Here is a 20,338-nt window from a genome sequence, read left to right as displayed (position 1 = left end):
TGGCCACTACTCCATATTCTGTTGTTAATCTGCTCCTTTTCCCTCCTCCTCCCCTCCATTACTCTGCAATAGCTGTTAGTTGCTAAAGGAACTGAAGAAACAATTAAGAACCTTTAGAAAGAGCAGATAATTTCTCACATGCAGTGCTGAGTACGCAGCAGATGTGACTCAAGAGACACACACACTGTTTTCAGGCAAGCATCCCCGAGGGCTTAGATAAAAATAATGATGAGGTGTTTCAGCAGGAGTCAAGTTATTTTTAAGTGGAAGAGCTCTAGGGGGTATTAAAAGAGCTCCCTGAAAATGCCATCATCTTCTTGTGTGTGGGATCTCATAGCATTAGTAGTGTATAATTAAAACTATTAAGCCAGCAGTCAGGGCAGACAAGGCATTCTGGTAGGGAAGTGGTTACAGGGGTGATGGTGAAATGGGGTGGTTGCAAAGATCAGACAATTTCTGACTTACTAGAGGTTTTCCAAACAGAACAAATGAAATGCCTGCAGGGAGATCTTCCTCCAGAAGACAGAGGCAAGTCTCAAGGACCAGAATTTGCAGTGGATGGCTTTGGTTGCTGCAGTTCTGTTCAGCCAGCACTGGGAGAAAGGCTGTGATGGTTGGGAGCCACATCTCAGCTGACACAGCACGTTGCTACTTCACTGAAGTGTGTGGCCCACATCCAACCTAGGAGTCTGAGAGAGACACTTCTTTCCAATATCCCCCTGCTTAATCCATCCCAGCATCTGTCACCACACCAAAGGGGACAGAGGCAGCAGAGTCAGCATCACCCTAAGCAGCTTGCTGAGCCAGCCACAGGCTTTTGCCATCTTCTGGCTGTGACGAGGACTGGGCAAATTAAGAACATGTTTCCATTAGCCTCATTCACCTGAAACATAATCAGCAGCCAACTCACTTCTAAAGAGTGGCCTGGCAAAGGGTCAAGAAATGAAATGTGGTGGGCAAATAGACAAGTAGGGACAACTAAGGTTGTGATGATCCATCACCTTGGATGGATCTTCAGTATCCAATACCAGGATTTTCTGTGCTCAGACACATAAATGTCAGGCATTCGTACTCTGCCAATATTTTAAGTCATGCCCAGAAAGCATATTTGAGCAAGATTCAAGCTGATGAAAAGCAAGGTGCTACTTTTAAACAGGTTTGGTGACCATGTGAATGGAGCCAATGGATTCAATCCAGCAGATGACATTCCATTAAAGACAAATTTGCCAGTGCAGCTCTTAGTGCCTGGAAAGGTGTGAAAGAAGATGTGGCCTCTCCAGGATGTGCAGAGCCGTATTTCTGGTGCTACAGATGGCAGTTTGAATGCTTGCAGGTTTCTTGCCTTGTCTTTTCATACGGCGGATTTATTCCTTGCTGTTCTCAGGGAGACATTTTAGATACAGTCAGCTTATGAAGAGACACATCCCACTTGAATAATTTTAAAAACACCTCTTCCTTTCAAGTCACCAACTTGGCGAAGGAGGGAGAAGAAGAAACATTGAGCCAAAGTCCATAAACAGATTTTTTTTTTCCTGTGTGTGTGAGATGAGCCTGGGAAAAGCAAAACAATTAATCTACCCATGAGTGGCTTTGCAGGGAAAGGTTAAGGAATAATAGAGAGTGATTTAGATTGCACCACTTTACATGCATTTATGAGGGAGAAATTCAACACCCAAATAACAAATTCAGTTCAGATTTTACTTCCTTTCTCCTTTCCCTTCCATCCCTCTCCCCCAAAAATGACATACCCTTCCATTTGTAAATTACTTTAATTTAAATACTTCCAGGTTAACAAAATGTCTTAAGTTTGACATGTCCAAAGTTACAAAACAGAAACAAAACCTCTTGACAAAGGGTAAGAAAAAAAATATAATCCAGGCCCAAACCTCCTTTCCTAAGCTGGAGTTTATGGTCTGTGAGCTGGCGACTCTCCAGAGTCTGACACAATGTCTGGAGCACCCAGAGCAGCTGGAATTAATTTTCTTCCTCCAAATCTATGCACTTTCATATGAAGTTGTGTTTTGGCACTGCCGCCCAAGAGAGAGTTCAGTGCAAAAAATCTAAGCCTGGCCGTTGTTTCTTTGCAACCCAACACTCACTGAGCAAACAACAAAAAGGAAGAAGAGGACCAAAAAAAAAAAAAAGAAAAAAGAGAAAGAAAAACCCTTTCCCTTCCCCCACACATACACAGACAACTGTACCAAACAGGGGGGCTATTCAAGGCTGTTCAGAAACGGGTCACAAAGAGAAATGTTTGCAGATAAAACCAACACTTTTTAACTTCTGCCTTGTTTTTTTTTTTTGTTTTAATAAACACCATGGAGGCCCCTGGAAGGTGCTGGGGATGTCTGAGAGTTGAGGTCCTGCTGATCCCTTCCGCCTCCCGTGGGCACAGCTCCCACGCTGGCCCTGACTGCAGCCCCTCTGCGGGTGGGGCCCTTGGAGCCGCCCCCGGCGGGGCTGAGGAGCCCGAGGGGCCGCGGGCAGCAGCATCGAGCTGCGGCTGCTCGCTGGGCTGGCCGGGGGCAAGGGGGCAGCAGGGAGGCATCCAAGGCGCTCCCAGGGTGTCCCGTCACAAAATCACACACTGGAGTTTGTGGGAGCCTGTGGCTCTGTCCCCTCGCCATTTGGTCTTTTTCTTCTTCTTCTGGCTTTTCTCTGGGATCTGTTGCCTGTTTTGGGAGACAGAGGAGAAAGCAGGCAGGTGAGACATAAGGCTGGCTTGGATCCGGAGCCCTGGGCAGCCTGCAGAGCAGCATCTTGGCGTGCATGTGCATATTTGCATACATATCTCCACATATCCTTCCAGCACTGCAAGGCTTTTCCTGCCACACAGCTCAGAACCGCCTGCACTCTTCAGAAAGGAGGAAAGAAGCCATTTAGGATAATGGCAGGGATGTCTGTCCTGCCAGGGCACTATGCTCCAGTTGCCCAGGGTAAACTGCTGCCTCCTCCCCTGCCACGGGGGCTGCTCCGGGAACAGGGATGCTGTAAGCCATGCAACACTGCTGCTGACAGAGCAGGGAGGAGGATGAGAGAGATACAGAGAGCACAGAGCAATACACTCTTCTGCCTTTCAGCGGGCATTGCCCTTAGCCAGCTGCACTGATGCAGACTTGGTGATGAAGGGGGGACTAAAAAAGAATAATCCAAAAACAGAGTTTGCTGCCAATGGGGCTCTGGCTTCCTCTGAAGTTGTGAAGAGCAGCTGAGCACAGAGAATGAGCTGACCCCAGAAAGATGTCCCTGGCTGTCTGATCACAGTCACCAGAACACACAGGTGAGAGGCCTCCTGCACTGTGCCCCGAAGCTGTGAGCAGCCTCCAAAACAATCTGTTGAGGGCTTCTCCCTGTCCAGTAAGACGAGGCATTGCCCAAATGCCTGCTTGCACCTGCACCCAACTGCAGCAGCTACTCTGCCAGCCCAGCAGTGCAACTCCAGCAGAAGGCTCTGCAGCTCTAACACCTGACAGGCAGCCTGTAGATGTAGATTTTAGTGCAAGATAAAACATACAAACACCAGCAGCTTCTGTAGATTCAAACCTGAGAGTTTGAACAGTTCCAAAGCAGCCTCTTTGTCATGTATATGCCAGGCGTTATCTAAGTGTTCATACCAAGCAATCCAGACCAGGATGAGACATCACTGGGGCATAAATTTAGCTTGTGTTTCTCCTACAGCCTCAGCTTCCAAATTCTTGCAACCACCTAAGAAACTCTGTCCTGATTAGTAAGACTTTTTCTCAGTGAGTATGAAAGCTGGAGGCATGAAAACCATAAAACTTTAAAGCTCAAAACTAGAAAAATGAAATTCAGAAAATACTTTAAATCTGGATAAACACTAAGTGACCGCAAGCTGTTCAAACTCTTCTGGATTTGTTTTAGAGATCCAGAAACCACACCCTGGGCCTGCTCAAGGCTTCTGCTGTGAGAGCTCCCGTGTGTGCACTGCTGCAGCATAAAAGGGGCATCAGGAAATTTAAAACATCTATCAGGTGGACTCAATCACCCCACTCCTTTCTGGATTACTTCCAGACAACAGTTTCTTGCATGAAGATAAATAAACTGGGAATCAGGTGCAAGCAGCACAAATAGTGCAACCCTGAACAAGCATCCTCACCCTGAGAGCTCACAAGGGCTCTGAGGAAGCCCTTGATTTGCAAAGCACTCGTCAAGGACAGTTACCAGGGAGCTGAAATTTACATTTTATTTGAAAAAGCTCACTTGAGAACCAGAAAAACAATACTCGATTGGTGATGCTACTCTGGACTATGGACAGTTTGTAACATCCAAAAATGGAGCAAAGCTGCTTTGGGGCCAATGACCAGCCAGATCACACAGCATCTCCCTGCGCTCTGACTTCACCCGAGCTCCAGCTCTTGTAAACGTTTCTTGCGCCCTTCACATCACAGAGGGTTTCATCTGGCTGGTAAGGATTTTTACAGTAGCTCTTCAGGAAACTGAGGTGTACCACTTATTTTTGAGGTTACGGAGTGCACTTTCAGGGCTTGAAATTAGTAATGCCTCATTATAATACTCCTTTCAGCCTGTCTGGAGTTATGTTATTTAGAGAAAGCAAACAAAGCCTTTCCATCCATTTTGGCTGTTTTCCTTTCCTGCAGAGCAGAATAGATGGTGGTAAGAGCTTGCTGCAACACAAAAGTAATATTGAGCCAGCTAATACTGAATTACAGAACAGTTGGGAAAGAGCTTGGGACACTTCCAACTCAGTTCTCCAAAGACTTTCTGCCCTCTGCTTTTGAGACATGAGGGAAGAGTGGGCAGTACCATCTGCTTTTGATGGAGGCTGGCTTGAGGCTGTGCTAGGATCTTCACAAGTACAGATATGCTGTGAATAAATGCCTTGTGGTTTAATTGCCGGGCGAGGCACTTTGACTGCACGGCAGGGAGGAGCACGATTTCAGCTCAGCTCCCTCCCAAAACATGAAAAATTAGGGCCCAGAAAATCTGGCAGACAACTAGTGCCAGAAAAACAAATCTCAGAGAGAACTGAGGTTATCAGCTGAGATGCTGGGATGTGTGTGCAGCTCTTTTCCTGCAGGGCAGCCGGGGTTTGGGAGGGCAGTCCCTCCCTGCTGGCAGCCGGAGCAGGGGTTCGCCCGGAGAGCGTGTGTTTGCCAAAACTGGGAACAAACCTCTGCAGTCTGAGGAAACCTGGGGCTCAGCCATTAGATCATGCAGTTTCTCATACAAAATGGCTTAATTTTTTCCACTTAGTGAGCAGAAAATGTTAGAAGTCACCTACAACATTAGAATTTTGTAGAATTTTTGGCCAGTCCTTTGTTACTTCTGGCAAGGCATGACCCTGAGAGGACAAAGCTATGAAAACCCAAATTACTGGTCCATAGCTTTCAATGCCAGCCTTTTAGAGCTGATCATTATAGTAGGCTTTGCACTGTTTATTGAATAAAAGAAGTCATTATGGCCACAGCTACTTCTTACTGTGCCTGGTACTGATGTCCTGCACAGGTAGCTAAGTGCTAGTAACATAGCTAAGCAGATACAGGACAAGAAAGTTAATAAACACTAGAAATATCCCAGCCCCAAGAAAACCTGGTTCCCCAGAAATTGAATCCTGGCTCTCTGGGCCATGACTCCTGCACATCCCAACCATGGGCAGTAAGGAAGGGAGGAATTTGCAGCTCACCTTATTACCCTCACGAGATCATGGAAGGCCTTGTCCACGTTCAGAGGTGGGTCCTTGGCACTCGTTTCTATATAGGGAATCTGGAGGAGAGAAGTGCATCATGAAAGAGATCAGTAACAGCCTAGTGTTGGGGTAATACCAGTTTCAAAATGAAAAGCCTAAAGCCTGGAGAAACGGGCTGCTAATACCACGGAAATACAGGTAAAGAAAATGTTGCCATGACACTGCTATCAACACCCTCAGGCTTGCAGCAAGGTCAGGAGTGCTTACAAAAGGTCTGGAGTAAGCAGCAGGCTAAACAGCTGCTATTGGAGCTCTGGGTTTGGGGCAGAATAATCCCAGACTTTATGTCGTCAGATGTTCTCTCCCCCTGAGCTGTGCTCACAGACATGAAAATAGCCGAAGGTTGTTGAAAGACCAGCACTTGCCAAAAATTCTTGCTTGCCACATTTTATTGGGACTACTGCATGAATATTTCATGACTACAATTCCCCTTCAGTGTAAAATGATCTTCCCCTTCAAAGTCTGACAGCCAGATGGGGCCTCCTAGAGTGCTTGTCCAGCACACTGGCAGATTCATAAAACTGCCTCTGATAAGGCATTTTCATGCAGGGCCTTTTCCAAGGCCTGTGTATGCAGATGGATACAACATGCTGTGCTGCAGTTTAGGTGTCCTGGCTCTGACAGAAACCAGATTCCTTGGGGAGAGAGGGGAGTGAACCTGCCCTGCCCAAGTCCCATCGTGGTTTGCTCAGAAACCACCACACAGCTTTGTCCTTTAGGCACAGCAAGCTGCCAAGAGGTCTCAGGCTTGCTTGCCTTTAACCTTTCCATTCGGTTTCACCTCCTAAGGGAGTTGTTGTCTCCCTCTGGGTATTCAGGGCTGCTGGCATTTAGAGGCGATTAGTGGAGCAGTATGTGATCTACACCCATCTAAGACCAATTTCTCAGGCTAAACTAACAGCATGAATAATGCAGAGCTAAGATGGTGGGCCAGATTTATATAGGCTTAACAACCCTGTTAACTTCATTATCTTTAACAAGCTCAGGCACCTGGATGTACCTCCTAATGCCTGACTCTGCCTTTTCACTCCGGGAGAGTGGCACCTTCTTCCCTCATCCTGAACACTTCTCACCACTTTCAGACACCTTGTACAGAAGTCCTAGTGATGGCCACAGCTCTGCTACAGCCTGGTGCACAGCAGAGGTTCTGGTCTCAGTCATGAATTGGCCCTACTGAAAGCAAGCTGCATAGCTGCTACTTCGTAGTAGTCAAAAATGTATTTACAAATGTTTAACTGTAAGCTTTAATTCAGCTCCTAACAAGCACAGATTTCAGTTCTGAACCTGTAACAAGACTTTCAATAACCCATGAAATAATCCCGCAGACTTACGTTATGTTTTGTTGCCATTTCTCTCCCCTGTTCTCTTGTAATTTTCCGTAAGTGCATTAGATCAACTTTGTTTGCCACCAAAATCATTGGAAAAGACTCCCTGGAAAAAATCAAATCCACCACCCAATTGTTAGCAGACTACAACATAAATTTCACTTTTTGATGCTGACATCATCTAACATTTTCAGCTACAGACATACCACATATGTGTAAGGAAATATAAAGAAAACCCCCAGGCTGTGCTATACATATGTTCATATTGTAAAAATTTACTTGACAAGTTGCATGCATGCACACATTCATTGTTATTTGTAGGGACTTCAGGAACTCTTGTCACCATTTTTGCAATGCCTGATGATAACTAAGCCTGAAGACCCAACTAGGTAAAGAAAGATCTAGAGAATTAGCCAGAAAATCAAGTGAGACATAAAGACAGATCTTGGACAGGAGACTGTGACTCTTTTGTAGCAGTTAAGGCATTTCATTAACTGCATATCTTGGCAAGATACTGAGGGATGATGGAAGAATTGGAGTCATTTCATTCCTGGTCATCCACTGAGAGCAACTGTGGGGGAAGGAAAGAAGGACTGCGGGAGCTGGTGCTTAGAGGAGCATCAAGGGGTGGAGAAAATGAGTGGGAGCAAAAAGATGCCCATCAAGACAAACTGAGCCTGGCAGTGGTAGCTGGAAGGAAGCTGAAGGGAACCAAAGGGATTTGTTAAGCTTCCAGTGCAATTAGCTACCATCTCCTGGTTCTAATCCCAGAAAAAAATACCAAACCCATCTCCCTCCGTAATAATACTCAGTATTTCCTTAACTACCAGGTATTTAAGTGCCTGTCTTCAGCCACCCCAAAGAAGAGATCCATCTATCCACGGCATGTCCTGTGCAAGGCTCTCCCCTCTCCCCCTGCAGAAAGCTCCACTGTGCAGAGACAATCAGAACCAAGGCTAGGAGCCATGGGAGGTGTTGGCAGTGCCACTCTCTCCCCTGGCTCCATGAAACAGAGCAATCAGCTGCTGCAGGGCCTCTTAGGCACTGCTGGGAGGGAGGAGGTCCCTTCTGATCACTGACAGTTACAGCAGTAGTGTTGTCTTATATTTAACTTTAAACCCTGCTAAATTATCCCAGTTCTTTGGTTCTCTGCTGTAACAGAGATTTTACTGGGGTAAAGAGCAGCTGGCCGTACTCATTTCTATATAAAACACTTCCCTGGGTAACTCTGGATTTTTAAACAGCATTTCTGGGTCATTTTTCATCAGGATGATAAGAGCTCCATCTTCCCTCTGGCATGTTGCCCCATTGCTCTGACTGGAAAAATACTGTACAGCACTCTGCATTTTAAATGAGCCTTAGAGTTATTCATTCTGATAATGTGACTGTGATTTAATGTTAATACCTGAGCATTGATATATCTTGACTCTGATCCTTCTGGAGCAAAATATTCGCTTGTCTGGATTATTTGATTGCTTTTTGGCTTGCAGCACTTTGATTAGAAAGGGATTACTTTTGGATGGTGTCTCATTTGCCTTGTTTACATCAGGCATAAAACTCTATGGGGACTTTGTTCCCTATTGTAAGCTAGTTGAACAAAGCTGCTACAGTTGGGAATTTTACTATAATGAAGGTTGCGGAAAGGAACGGGAGGAAGGCTTTGAACATCCCTGCTAACACAGCAGTCTGCAATTCTTTTGGATTTTAAGTTGCCAAAACTGCCTGCCAGCCTGAAAACCAGAGTGAAGCTCTGCTCCCAGCTACCTGTGGGTTTGGCAGGTGTTTTCACTCCCGCTGCTGCGATTTTCTGACCGCGCTCAGGTTTTGGATGCAGCATTGATACGCTCCTCACGCTCCGAGTGGCGCTGAGCGGGGAAACACAAACAACCTCAGCCTCAGCAGCCCGGTTCACTTCCTGCCTCTCACGTGCTGCTGCAGCACTTGCAGGCGTATGGAGGGTAAAAGTTTCAGTCCAGAGCAAACAGTGAACACCGCATCTTATTTTCACTGAGTTAAATTAGATAAAATCAGCATCAGATTGGGGCAGGTTACAGGAAATTCCATCTCCTTCAGCTTTTAGAAACAGATTTACTTTGCCCCAAGCTAAGCCAGCAGTGCTTAGACTGCTGTGATCTGGGAGGCTGACTGAGTGACTGACAGTCTTCTTCATTTCAAAGAAATCAAAGGGTGGTTTTTCCTTTACTTTTCACTCTTCTGGGCTACACTTTGGACGCTTTACTGGAAGAGCTGTCAGCTGTGAACCTCACATGATATGAGTCCACCCTTCCTGTGGGGAAGTTATTCAGAGCTGTGAAAGGAAGCCAGCAACGAGGCCCAAACCCTCTGGTGACTTTTCTTGATGACTTCCATAATTAAAAGCCATTATGAACGGAAAAACTAAGTGTTTCAAAGCTGCAGACATATAAGGCTTAATTCACACCCCACCCAGTGAGGATGGATCCACTGCCTCTTGAACCAGGATGGGAAAAGGGAGTTATCTTGAAGATAAACCAGCAACTTCCCCACACTCTGCCAGGACACATTTACTTACCACGATTAAACTCCTGGTGATACCTTCTCCTCTGCACATGCAAGGAGGAGAGAGGGGACCTGTCCTGCTGTCTCCCCAGGCACAGACAGATGTTTTATTCTATGCAATTTTTTGCTGCAGAGCACAGTGCATTAACTACGTTACACCCCTGGTAAGAAATACAGCTCCTTCCAGCACGAGTTTTTTCCCCTTCAAGACACTTGTTCACGCCCCAAATTATGCAGGGCCTTCAAAGGTGTGTTTGGCACAAGCGAGAAAAAGGAAGATGGTGCCAGAACACACAAAATCATTAGGGCTGAATGCTTCTGACTCCCTGTTGGTGATCCCAAAGTACCCGCACTATGCACAGAGCATCCTTCCCCCTCTTCAGAGCTGAGCTGGTTTCCTTCAAAAGCGTCTGATTTCTCTTTCTCACACTGCTCTGTCAGACCATTCTGGCCGAAGTTTCTCCCCTCCAGAAACATTTTCACTCCACTGTAACACTACTGACCCTTTCCACATTGAAAGCACTTCATGCTTATTAGAGGAAGTAAACCACTTCTTATTCACCACACTGAGGTCCACAAAGCCCACAGCAGGATTTGTCTCAGGACACCCAGAAGGCAGAAGTTGGGGTGGGATGTGCAGGATGCCCCCAGGATGGTCGGGGCAGGAGCCTGGCGGGTCAGGCAGGGCCGGCCCCGTGGCACCCACCTGTCCTTGACTCTGAGGATCAGCTGGTGGAACCGGTCCACGTGCTCGAAGCTGGCCTTGTCCGTCACCGAGTAGACGATGAGGAAACCATCTCCAGTCCTCATGTACTGCTCCCGCATTGCACTGAACTCCTCTTGGCCTGCGGTATCCAGAACTAGCACAGGAGAGACACAGGGTTTCAGTTATTGTGAGGGACCTGTGTGGCCTTTCTGCCTCTGCAGGGCTTGCTCAAAGATAAGATCTGATGAAACCAAGCTGGATGGACAAGGGGGTTTCTGTCCCAGGCCTCACTCAGCCCTCTGTGCCTAAGTTGGGAGCACATGACAGGGAAGATAACTATGTAATTTCATTTTTCTTTTCCAGTACCAAATACTGATCACTGAATTTGGAGACTTGCTCCTCTGGCAAGATATGGCTCAAAGTATTTCACAGCCCTCCCAACTCTTCCCTTTCCCATCAAAGAAAACCTAAAACTGGAATATTAGCTAAAAGCCAGTTTAAATGTCAGGGATAACCTACAAAAAGCATGGTGAAGCAGAGCTGGGAGACAACCCCAAGTAATAGCTACAAGCATTTTCTTTCCTCAACACCTGGATATTATTTCTAGACAATTTTGTCCTTTCAGAGTGAGCCTTGGGGAACTCCCCTTAAATATTTAGTCCCAAATGGTAGTAACTAAAGGAGGTAACTAAAACAGAGGAAAAAGCTTCAAGTGCCTTCACATCCAATACAGTGATCACATTTCTGTGAATAAATCCGTGCTTAAACCCCCTAGAACACCTCAGTTGTGTCAGCCATCCAGATGCTGTTCCCCACTAGATTAAACTTAATGGCATCATAACTCACTGGTTCTCCATGGATCTGTCTCACAGGAGTCCCATCACCTGTGGAACAAGCTACCCCAGCCTTCTGGGTAAACACCACAAACTGATACACACATCAGCACTGGTTCTGAGCCCCAGCTTTGTGCACAGCCAGGATTTTGACTGGCAGGAGGAGAGTACAAGAGGAGTTCATCAGTTTAGGCTATGCCAGTACAAACACAGGGTGCACTCAAAGTGCATCAGCTGCTCAGAAGAACTAGTCCTAATGCACCCCAGAGGCAGATGTGGGACCTTCACCATGACTGGTTTTCACATCCCAGTCAGCTGGCCTGGGTGGGAAAACTGTTTTGCCTCTGCTGTGCAGCCGTGGAGTAACCATCTGCTGCCCACAAGTGATGGGGAAAGCCCAGGGCAGCTGTGGTTGGAGACAGTGGCAGGAACCCACTGCTGACAGAGCAGCAGGGCTTGATACAAGTTTGTCCAGTCTGAACAGGCCCACAGACCCAGCAAGGTGTTCTCTGTAGGGGTAAGTGCTCAGGCTGCCCCAGTTTCCAGATGGGACCATGATAAAGGCCAGTCTGCTGCATCAGCACAGGTGGGCAGAGGTGGACACATGTCACAGCACACCCCACGAGCCTGCCACACACCTCCACTGCATGTCTGGAGGAGAGACAGCTACACTGGAAGACCTGCAGACCCTTCCTTGGTGATGGCAGGCCCTTTAAAGCCTTCAGCCTCATTTGTTCTCCTGCCTTAACTGGTGTTGAATGTCTGGTTTCATGAGCTATTTGGTAAAAAGAGCTTCTAGGCTCTTGCAAAGACCCTGAGATTTAGGCTTATTTTCCAAGAGTGTTGGAAAATCACCTGAGTTTCTTCATAGCCTTTTATTCTGCTCCTCCCCCTCTAAATCTAAGAAACAATGGTCTCAGCTCAAAGGCATTTAGGCTATTCTTAAGGACTGTACAAAAAATTAAAAAAAAAAGAAAAAAAAGGAAGTAGGAAAACAACCCAAAGAGACTGCATATGCTGGTAAATTTCTATGCCCTGGGCAGAACTGCTACCATGGAATAAGGCCAGGAGACTGGAGCTGGGACAGAAGAGGAAATTAATCTCTCCTACCTGTCCAACCTGTATGGAGAGGCTGGGCTGCCCTCATCTGACTCCTGCAGCAGCTAGACACTGTGTCAGGGCAGGACTGAGAGCTGACATCTAGCACACAAACCCAACTTGTGGTGGAGTGGGAGAGCTCCCTGTGAGAGCCGATCCCTCCTGCCCTCCCTCCCCTGAGACAGGGCAGGTGCCCCAGCAAAGCTGTGGGCAGGAAGGTGGAGATGGATGTGCTGTATCCTGCATGGTAATTTGCTTCGGGACTTCCCCTTGCTCTGGCACATTCACAAACTTCCCATGAAACACATCAGAAGCATCCAGCTCTGCCTTTGCACCCATCAACCCATTCCCAGCTGCTGCCCCTCCAAAGCTCTGCATCCCCTGGGAGAGGGGGCAAGCCTTGGGGCCGGTGGGGATACCCCTCTGCATGGGGCTCTCCTGCCTTGCCTGGATCCTGGCCATCACACTAAACACGGGGACAGCTGCTGTGTCAGCAGCTGCTATTTAAAGGGAATTCACTTGCAGCACTGATAAAAAGGTGAGCAAGTCCAGGCAGCATTTAAAATGGCAATTTGAAAGTGCAAGTAAAAGACACAGAGCAGTGAAGCTCAAGGGTAATCTCAGATGGGTTTCATACAAAGTTAAGCATCGTGTAAATGGCCAGAGAAAGTCCCTGACAACTTTAAATGTGCTCTTCATCAAGGTAAACCCCCCAGCTTAACACTTCTGTGCTTTGTGAGTTGTAAACAACAGAGGAGACTGATCTGAATCCTTGGTAGGCAGGACAGGACCACATCCTGAAAAGGATCAGCATCAAAAAAGGGCCAGATCTAAGTGGCTTTGCTTGTGGTGTTATCTTGTGGCACAAAAGCTTCAAGAAGACTCCTGCCTACAGAAACGGGAAAACAGCAAGGAGAAACCTCAGGAAGGGGTAACTTGGCTTCCCAAAGGCATAAGGAGATTTAGCATGTTAGCCAGCATTCACCTTCTTGCAAAATTCCTGTTTCTGCATATAGGATGCCAGAAGATAGAAATAACCATGAGTAAGGAACTGTGAGCTGGTACACTCTAAACCATCAGTTGCCCCACTGGCAGCACACAAATGCCAGCATGGAAACAAGGATGGACCAAAAACCAGTGGGTTTCTCCTACCTCATTCTTCCAAGAACTGAAATCAGACTCACAGTCTGATTTGCATTGTCAGGGACTTCCAACAGAAAACTTGGTGAAGTTCTCACAAATTTGATCAAAGAACCATGGAGGAGCAATTATAAAAGCATTTGGGTAAGCTGAAGGAGAGAGAAGCCAAGGACAATGTCTAATGTAGGAATAGACATCCAAAGAGGGCAAAGCCATTTACAGCTATCATGAGACCAGCTGGAGACTAAACTAAGAGCAATTAGGCTGTGAGAGCCCAGCAGGGAGGTCTCCTGCTTTGCAGGTAAGAGGTTGCTGAGTGAAGAGATGGCCTTTTCCACTTTCCAGTGGATGTGATCCCCAGCTGCTGTGATAAACTCATTGAATCCTGCCCCTTTAGAGCTCTCCTCACCATTTTCCTGTGAATCCTGATGGGTCATGCAAGAGTGCAGCTGCCTAGAGAGCACTTCTAAGCAGGCACAGGAGCCCAGGAATACATGGGATTTTGTGGTCCAAAACAGAAGCCCTTGGTGCTTCAAGGCGTGTCATGTGGCAATGTCTCTGCAACCAACAGTGCTCCAAGTGCCCACCCAGAGACAAAGGCACTTGGTGAATCTAAACCAAGGGCAGAGACACACTGGGAACTCTAAGTCAACAATAACATGGCTTTTTCTGGAGCCTGTTCAGTTTTTCTGGAGCCTATTCAGTTCAAACACAGCATTCCCAGCCTTCAAGGAGCTCAGATCTGGTTGTGCAGATGAGTTCTTCTTTTTTCATATCTAGGCAAAATTTCCTCCTGCATCTTATATCTTCACGTTGACAGGCACCTGAGTGTATAGGTCACCTCAAGAGTTTCCCCACTGTCCATGGCATCTAGAGGGGACAAAGATGAACTGACAGGCATGTTAACCCATTTTCTGTCCTTCAGCCTTTGGGTTTTACTGCCCTGCAGTTTGGTACCTAAGCTCATGGGAAGATTTAACTTGAATTGCCAAGTCAAACTCACGAGCCTCAGGCTGAGGAAAGCCACCTCCACAGTCTGTGTCTTCTCCCACCAGCAGCACTGTGGGAGAGGGCACTCCTGTCAGCCACTGGCTTCAGCTGAGAACTGCTGTTGTGGGCACTGCACAGGTGGGGTCACAGCTCCTGTTCTGTATTACCCACAGCCCAAGCCACCTTGAGGAGGTGCCCTGGCTGTGCACAAGGCAAGGCAAATGCTTCACTCAGTCACGCTGATGCTTCTGCTCCTTCTCAGACACAGCCACGCTGCCCCTGGCATGACAGCTTTCCTCAGCAAAAAACACATGATAGGAAAACACTGAGGCTTTTATGAGCCCTTTTTCTGTGCCCTGGCTAAATACACAGATGTTATAACATGGAAAAACCAAGTACTTGAATTCTTGCCCTTTCTTTAAGCAAAAAGAAGAGAGGAGTCTTCAAGAGAAAGGCTTCCAAATCAATAAACAGAATAAAGATGCAAGCCCTTAAAGGAGCTCTTTCTCTAACAAAGGGCAAGTATTCAAAGCCTTGTGTTTTCCATCTTGCAGCATCAAAATTTTCCTGGCAGGAAAAGAATCCCCACAATCCAAGACAAAACCCCCTCTTTCATGGCTGCAAAATCCCAGCAATTAAGGGAGGGGAAATACTGTACACACAAATAAAAGAATGAAAGTATAAATTTAACTTGAATTTTAATGCTCTCAGTGATGCTACTGAAAGTCTAAATTAACAAAAACGAGAGGAAAGTGAGCCACACACTAATCCTTCTGCCTGCAAATCTCAAGTGACCTTTGATCTCCCTCTGGCCTCATGGCCGAGATGATCTCAAATTTCCCAAGAAGAAAAGCAGACAGCGTGCCCAGGGATGACTAGCAGCAAAAACCCTCCACAAAAAGGGATGCAAGGGATAGACAGACAGGTGGGAAGGGCAGAGCGAGTGTGGGGGAAGGAATGGAACTTGGTGTGACTGCACAGGGGAGCACTCCAGGCTCTGCAGCTCCAGCCCAGCACAAGGGCACCCTGGGACTGGGAGGAGGTCTCGGGAAGAGAAATAGAATGGAAACTGAAGCTCAGGAGCAGAAAGACAACTCGGCTGTGAGTGTTGCATCAAAATCATACCAGGGAAATGAAGGGACGAGAAGGGAGACCACAGCTTCCCTTCATCCAACACAATTCCTTGTTTGGCCAGTACCAATTGGCACAGCCCTACCAACAGCTAAGAGCTCAGCCCAATTCCCCAACAAGACCACACTTGTGGTCATCTCTTCATCTCCCTTTGCTTGCCACCTTTTTATCTGTGTGGTGCATGAACCATAAGTAATTTTCTCCCATATGGAATTTTTTGCCATATTAAGGTATTTCACTTTGGCTTCATGCCTAGATTAATAATTCCAGACTGGCATCTTGTAGCCACACCATACAAAATCCTCTGCTACTTGCTAAGTAAGCCTGCACATAGAAAGGAGAGTGCAAAATTAATCACAGCAATGCAATTGGAGGAAGAGCTAATCAAAGCACATTAACCCTAGCCCCCACTTAATTCTGACCTCATGTCTGCACAGCACCTGTGTGTGAGTGCATTTCCCTGAGCACAGCACTGTGCTGATTTCAGCACAACCAGCAGGGAATAAACCAAGATAACATATGCAGAAAAAATTGGAGGCTGATCCTAAAGCCTCATTAGAGTGGCAGCAACCAAAAAATGGGCTAGCCACAAATTGCCTGTGCATCTTTGATTCAGGTTAAGTGCGCTCTTCCACTCTACAACACTTGTCTTCCAAACACTGCACTGATGGTCTTCTAAAGCTGGCATAAGGTCAACAACAAAGTGGTTTTGTGTAGTGTGGAACATGAACACTACAAACACAGGTCCCACAGTCTTCTGGGAAGCAGGGAACTATCACAGACAACTCTGTGGTGAGAAAAATAGAGAGATGTGCTCAAGCCAAAGAACAAACAGGTAAAAAGATTTTGAATGTAGCTTTTGCTCCAGGATTTAAAATAAAACTCTATTCCATTTCAGTGTACCTTCAGAGAGAGATTTTAGCAAAGGAAAAAAATGCAAGTCAAACCATTTCATCATGCAGCCAGTTAGTGCTGTTGAATAAATGTGGGTGAAGGTCTTCATGGAGGGAAGCCAAATTCTTTATGCAAGCTGGCTAGCAGAAGGGGTTTTTTACAATATAATACTGGTGCAGTTACAAAATGATTGAGATGCTTTGTACAGAACTGCTCAGGCAACAGCCTGGAAAAGGGTGGGCTGTTTTCCTTTTTGTTTTAAGTTGTTGGATGTCTGTGGATTTAATTTTTTTGAATAATAACTGTTTCTGAAAGTTTCAAAATTTATAGAGCCCCTCATGCTATATCCTCCCTTCATTGTTCATGTTCCAAAACTAGTTCCTATTTTGGGGGTGGGCAGCTGCTCCTGCCCAAGCACTGCATGAAACCTCAGCTTGTAAAGGCTTTGGTCATAAAGAACAACTGGAAAGTCCAGGATTTATCATGATGCATCTTCACCCTACCTATCATGTTTGCCCCTAATTTTATACTGTAAGTGATTCATGTAGCCACAACAAGAGCAGCTGTCCCAGTATATGGTGACCTCTGAGAATGGCCTAGATCCAAAGCCTGTGACAGAGCTGAGGCAAATGACACGAGTGTTAGTCAACCTTGGTGCCCTGCTTCTGCCAGGCAGATGGAAAAGGGTCACATCCTTTTTTCAGGGAAGACTATTGCCTTTCTTCCAAAATTGTGATTGTTCAAAATCTCAAGTGGGAGGAAAGAGAAGCAGCTGCAGTTTCACTCCTGTGGCTGTGAAGCATCTGTGGGCACACAAGCCCTGGAAGTCAGGGATTCCCAACATGCCATTCAAGGCCACAGCTGAATTCAGGTCAGCCCAAGTACAGCCACTAAGCACCATCTGAGCAAAAGAAAGGCTTTTTCATTAAAACAAAGGGTTAAGTTGCTGCTTGTTGGAAAACAATTTATTTTACCACTCCCACTCAGATCAGGTTCGGTTGGGTTTTGTGCTGTTCTTTTGGTTTTTTTGGGGTTTTTTGCCTAACAAAAACTCCAAATATTCAGTAAAAGACACCTTTTCTACTTTTCAATAATTTGCAACGCCAAGGCTGTTTCAGCCAACACCAACAGCCAACAGGTACAGCAGCTGGTACTGTTATATCAGAACATGGGGCATATCAGTGAAGATAAAGGTTGCTCATTTTAGAGGGCTGGATTCTGGACTTAAAATAATGGATTTAATTTACAGCAGGACTGGATTTTTCTTTTATACAGGGCTGGCATTTTCAAAATAAGGGTGCATGTATGCATTATGAGATGGTTAATTTGGAGCAGATATCTCTAATGAAGATGACAAGAAGAGACATTTCAGCACAAATTTCACAAATACTCCCTCATATCAACTATTAACATATTCAAATGAACAAATGTTGGCACGATTAACTTATTCTGTTGTTTGCTGGTTTTGGTTTTTTAATACTGAATAAAAAAGCTCTTCTTTTAGGGACTTTGTGGCCATTTGTACTCACTAAATTATACCTGATAAATCCTTAAAAGTGCAACTAAGATCTTAGGTTTCCAGACCAAGTAACAGTCTTCACAGCAAACCCCACCAGCATCCACATTCCACCACTCGTGACAATCCCCCAGCTTTCTGTCCCCACACCCCAAAGACACTTTTGCAGAGACACCAAAGATCTTGAGCCTTCTTGACAAGAGGGTAGAGGTTGAATTCAGCACAAGCGAGGCTAAATTTAGCTCAGTTATGTTAGTGGCCACATACATGAACTTGGGTAATTACAGCACAAAATGCTTGCTTTTATGTACTACCTAACTATTGTATAAAGCAAAACAAAAACTTACAACATTTAAGAGCAAGATTCCCTTTGAAGCTGTGGTTAGTCTGCCTCATGCAGCACAAAGGAACAAGCTGCAGCTTTAGGTAATACAGAAATTTCTCCTCACCTCCTAATCACGTCACTTTTGTTTGGGTGGTGGGGTTTTTTTTAATGATTTCTTTTTTGTTTGTTTGTGTGGGGTTTTTGTCTGTGTGCTTCACTGTTTTTGTTTTGTTAAAAAAAAAAAAAGGCAGTTTTTCTTCAAAGAACTGAAAACTCTTGGTTACAACAATTCTCCAGGCTGGTACTCTACCCATATTTAAATGAAACAGGTGAATAAATATAAAAACATCACACCTGAATAGCTGGAGTTAAGAGCTATAGCAATTCTTCACTGTCAGTGGACAACAGTTCTGACTGAATGTTCTTTCTGGCTATAACCCTCACTCAGTTACCAGCCCACTGTTATTTCCCAGGTGATGAGCTCAACCACAATGAAGTACCATTAGCAACAGCCACCTGGCAGTGCTGTAATTCACCTGCTGCAAAAGCTTACTCCAAACAGCAGTAAGGCCTTTTCACAGGCCTGCACCAAACACTTCTGTGCAGAACTGGAACCAAAGCAACTGCAAGCAGAAGCTTTGCTGGAGACTTGCTGCAGACCATGCACTGCAGCTCCAGCTCCCGCCAGCCCACAGCAGAGCAGGAGGGACACAGGTACACAACAGGCTGTGGGAGACACTGAGGTCTATTTGCAGTTATGCTCAGCTAGAAGGGAAAGGGGATTGTGAGATTGGCTTGCTTACCATCAAGAATTGCCCATTGCCCATCTATTTCTGTGTGCTTCAGGTAGGAGTCTTCAATAGTTGGGTCATAGTCTGGCACGAAAATCTTCTGGAAAAACTGGATAGTGAGAGCACTCTTCCCCACACCACCATCTCCAACGACCACCAGCTTGTACGTGGGGAGGTTTTCGCTGGGAACAGCACTTGTAGCCATGCTTCCAGTGTGCTGAGCCTGCTGGAGAAAGAGAGCATCTCCAGTCACTCAGCAGCAGTGAAAAGAGGGCAATCTGCACAAGGCAGCTTTTATCTGCTGCCCAAGAAGTGAGAATGAAGACAGCTCTGACATCCAAAATCCTTTTCGTCAGGAGCAGCAGCACCAACCCCTCCCAAAAGATCTACTCCAACTCAGACCCAGCACTTACAAGTGCAGAAAACTCCACCACTGTGCCTTGTTTACTCCTGCCTTGTCTATAAGCATTGCTAATTGTCACCAAATGCACATGCAACACCTTTGGCATTGAACAGCTTTCCTACAGGGGCTGGGTCCACATGGCAATGACAAAAATCACCCGGCTCAGTGTACCTGTCAAGCTCCCAATAGTTTCCTGTTGCCAGAGACCAAATCTCATTGCTAAGTCAGAGTTGTGCTGCTCCTCCCTGCTTAACCCAAGGTATAGCAAACATTAAATGGTGTGTCACATCCCAGGGCCAGATCTGGAGGCAGAACTGGTGGTGATGGATGAGACTGCAGTTAAAGGTCCAATCCTGGCTCTGCCAGCAGACAAAAATGCACTTAGCCGCTTTCTTCTCTCTCACTTTCAAGTTTGAGAAATAAAAACAAGAAGGCAGCAGGCCAGGAACAACAGGTGGTTTTTGTTTTGCCTCTTTTTTTTTTTTTTTTAAACCCTCTACCCTACTGTGGCAGCAAGGCTGGTGCCTGTGGCTGTGACACAGCCAGGAGAGCACCTTCCCAGCAGCACGGTCACACTGCTCCCCTCACCTCAGTGCTGCCTCCTAAAAGAAAGACAAAAAAATTTCCTTGGCTGAAACTGGGCAATAGCACAGGTATGTGGAGAAAGGAGAAGAGGCAGCTGTTGCCAGCTGGCCCATTTCAACCCTCAGCAGCAGAGACTGCTGACTGAAGGAGAAGCCAGGCAGGAGGTTGTGTACATGTAAGTGCCCTCCACCTACCCATGGGCAGCAGTGATGCTGACTCAGATCACAGAGCAAACAGGTGGCCATCTCCCAGATCTGAATGACCATTGCATTTTCTGGGAGGTCTTTCACATATTTGAAGGAAAAATAATTTTAAAAACCCATCATAATGATAAG

At 46.2% G+C, this 20,338-nt stretch overlaps 1 protein-coding gene across 6 annotated transcripts in view; it reads right to left on the bottom strand.

The window, feature by feature from the left end:
* Positions 1 to 1,750: 1,750 nt before the first annotated feature.
* MRAS (muscle RAS oncogene homolog) overlaps positions 1,751 to 20,338 on the bottom strand; it is a 38,734-nt gene continuing 20,146 nt past the window's right edge. For 3 of the 6 annotated variants that reach the window (XM_063400826.1, XM_063400824.1, XM_063400827.1), the window contains exons 3-7: positions 19,028 to 19,241; positions 10,298 to 10,451; positions 7,060 to 7,159; positions 5,666 to 5,745; positions 1,751 to 2,672 (exon numbers count right to left, since the gene is read on the bottom strand). In XM_063400826.1, the coding sequence (XP_063256896.1) occupies positions 2,573 to 2,672; positions 5,666 to 5,745; positions 7,060 to 7,159; positions 10,298 to 10,451; positions 19,028 to 19,220 (627 nt within the window). In that variant the 5' untranslated portion in view covers positions 19,221 to 19,241 and the 3' untranslated portion in view covers positions 1,751 to 2,572. Of the gene's footprint in view, positions 2,673 to 5,661; positions 5,746 to 7,059; positions 7,160 to 10,297; positions 10,452 to 19,027; positions 19,242 to 20,338 lie in introns of those variants that run through there. The other 3 variants (XM_063400825.1, XM_063400828.1, XM_063400829.1) reach the window with 2 other exon arrangements.

The sequence above is a fragment of the Prinia subflava genome, chromosome 6 (assembly GCF_021018805.1).
Source record: "Prinia subflava isolate CZ2003 ecotype Zambia chromosome 6, Cam_Psub_1.2, whole genome shotgun sequence".
Lineage (NCBI taxonomy): Eukaryota > Metazoa > Chordata > Aves > Passeriformes > Cisticolidae > Prinia > Prinia subflava.
The sequence above is the reverse complement of the archived record's forward strand: the minus strand, read 5'-3'. Positions and strand labels throughout refer to the sequence as shown.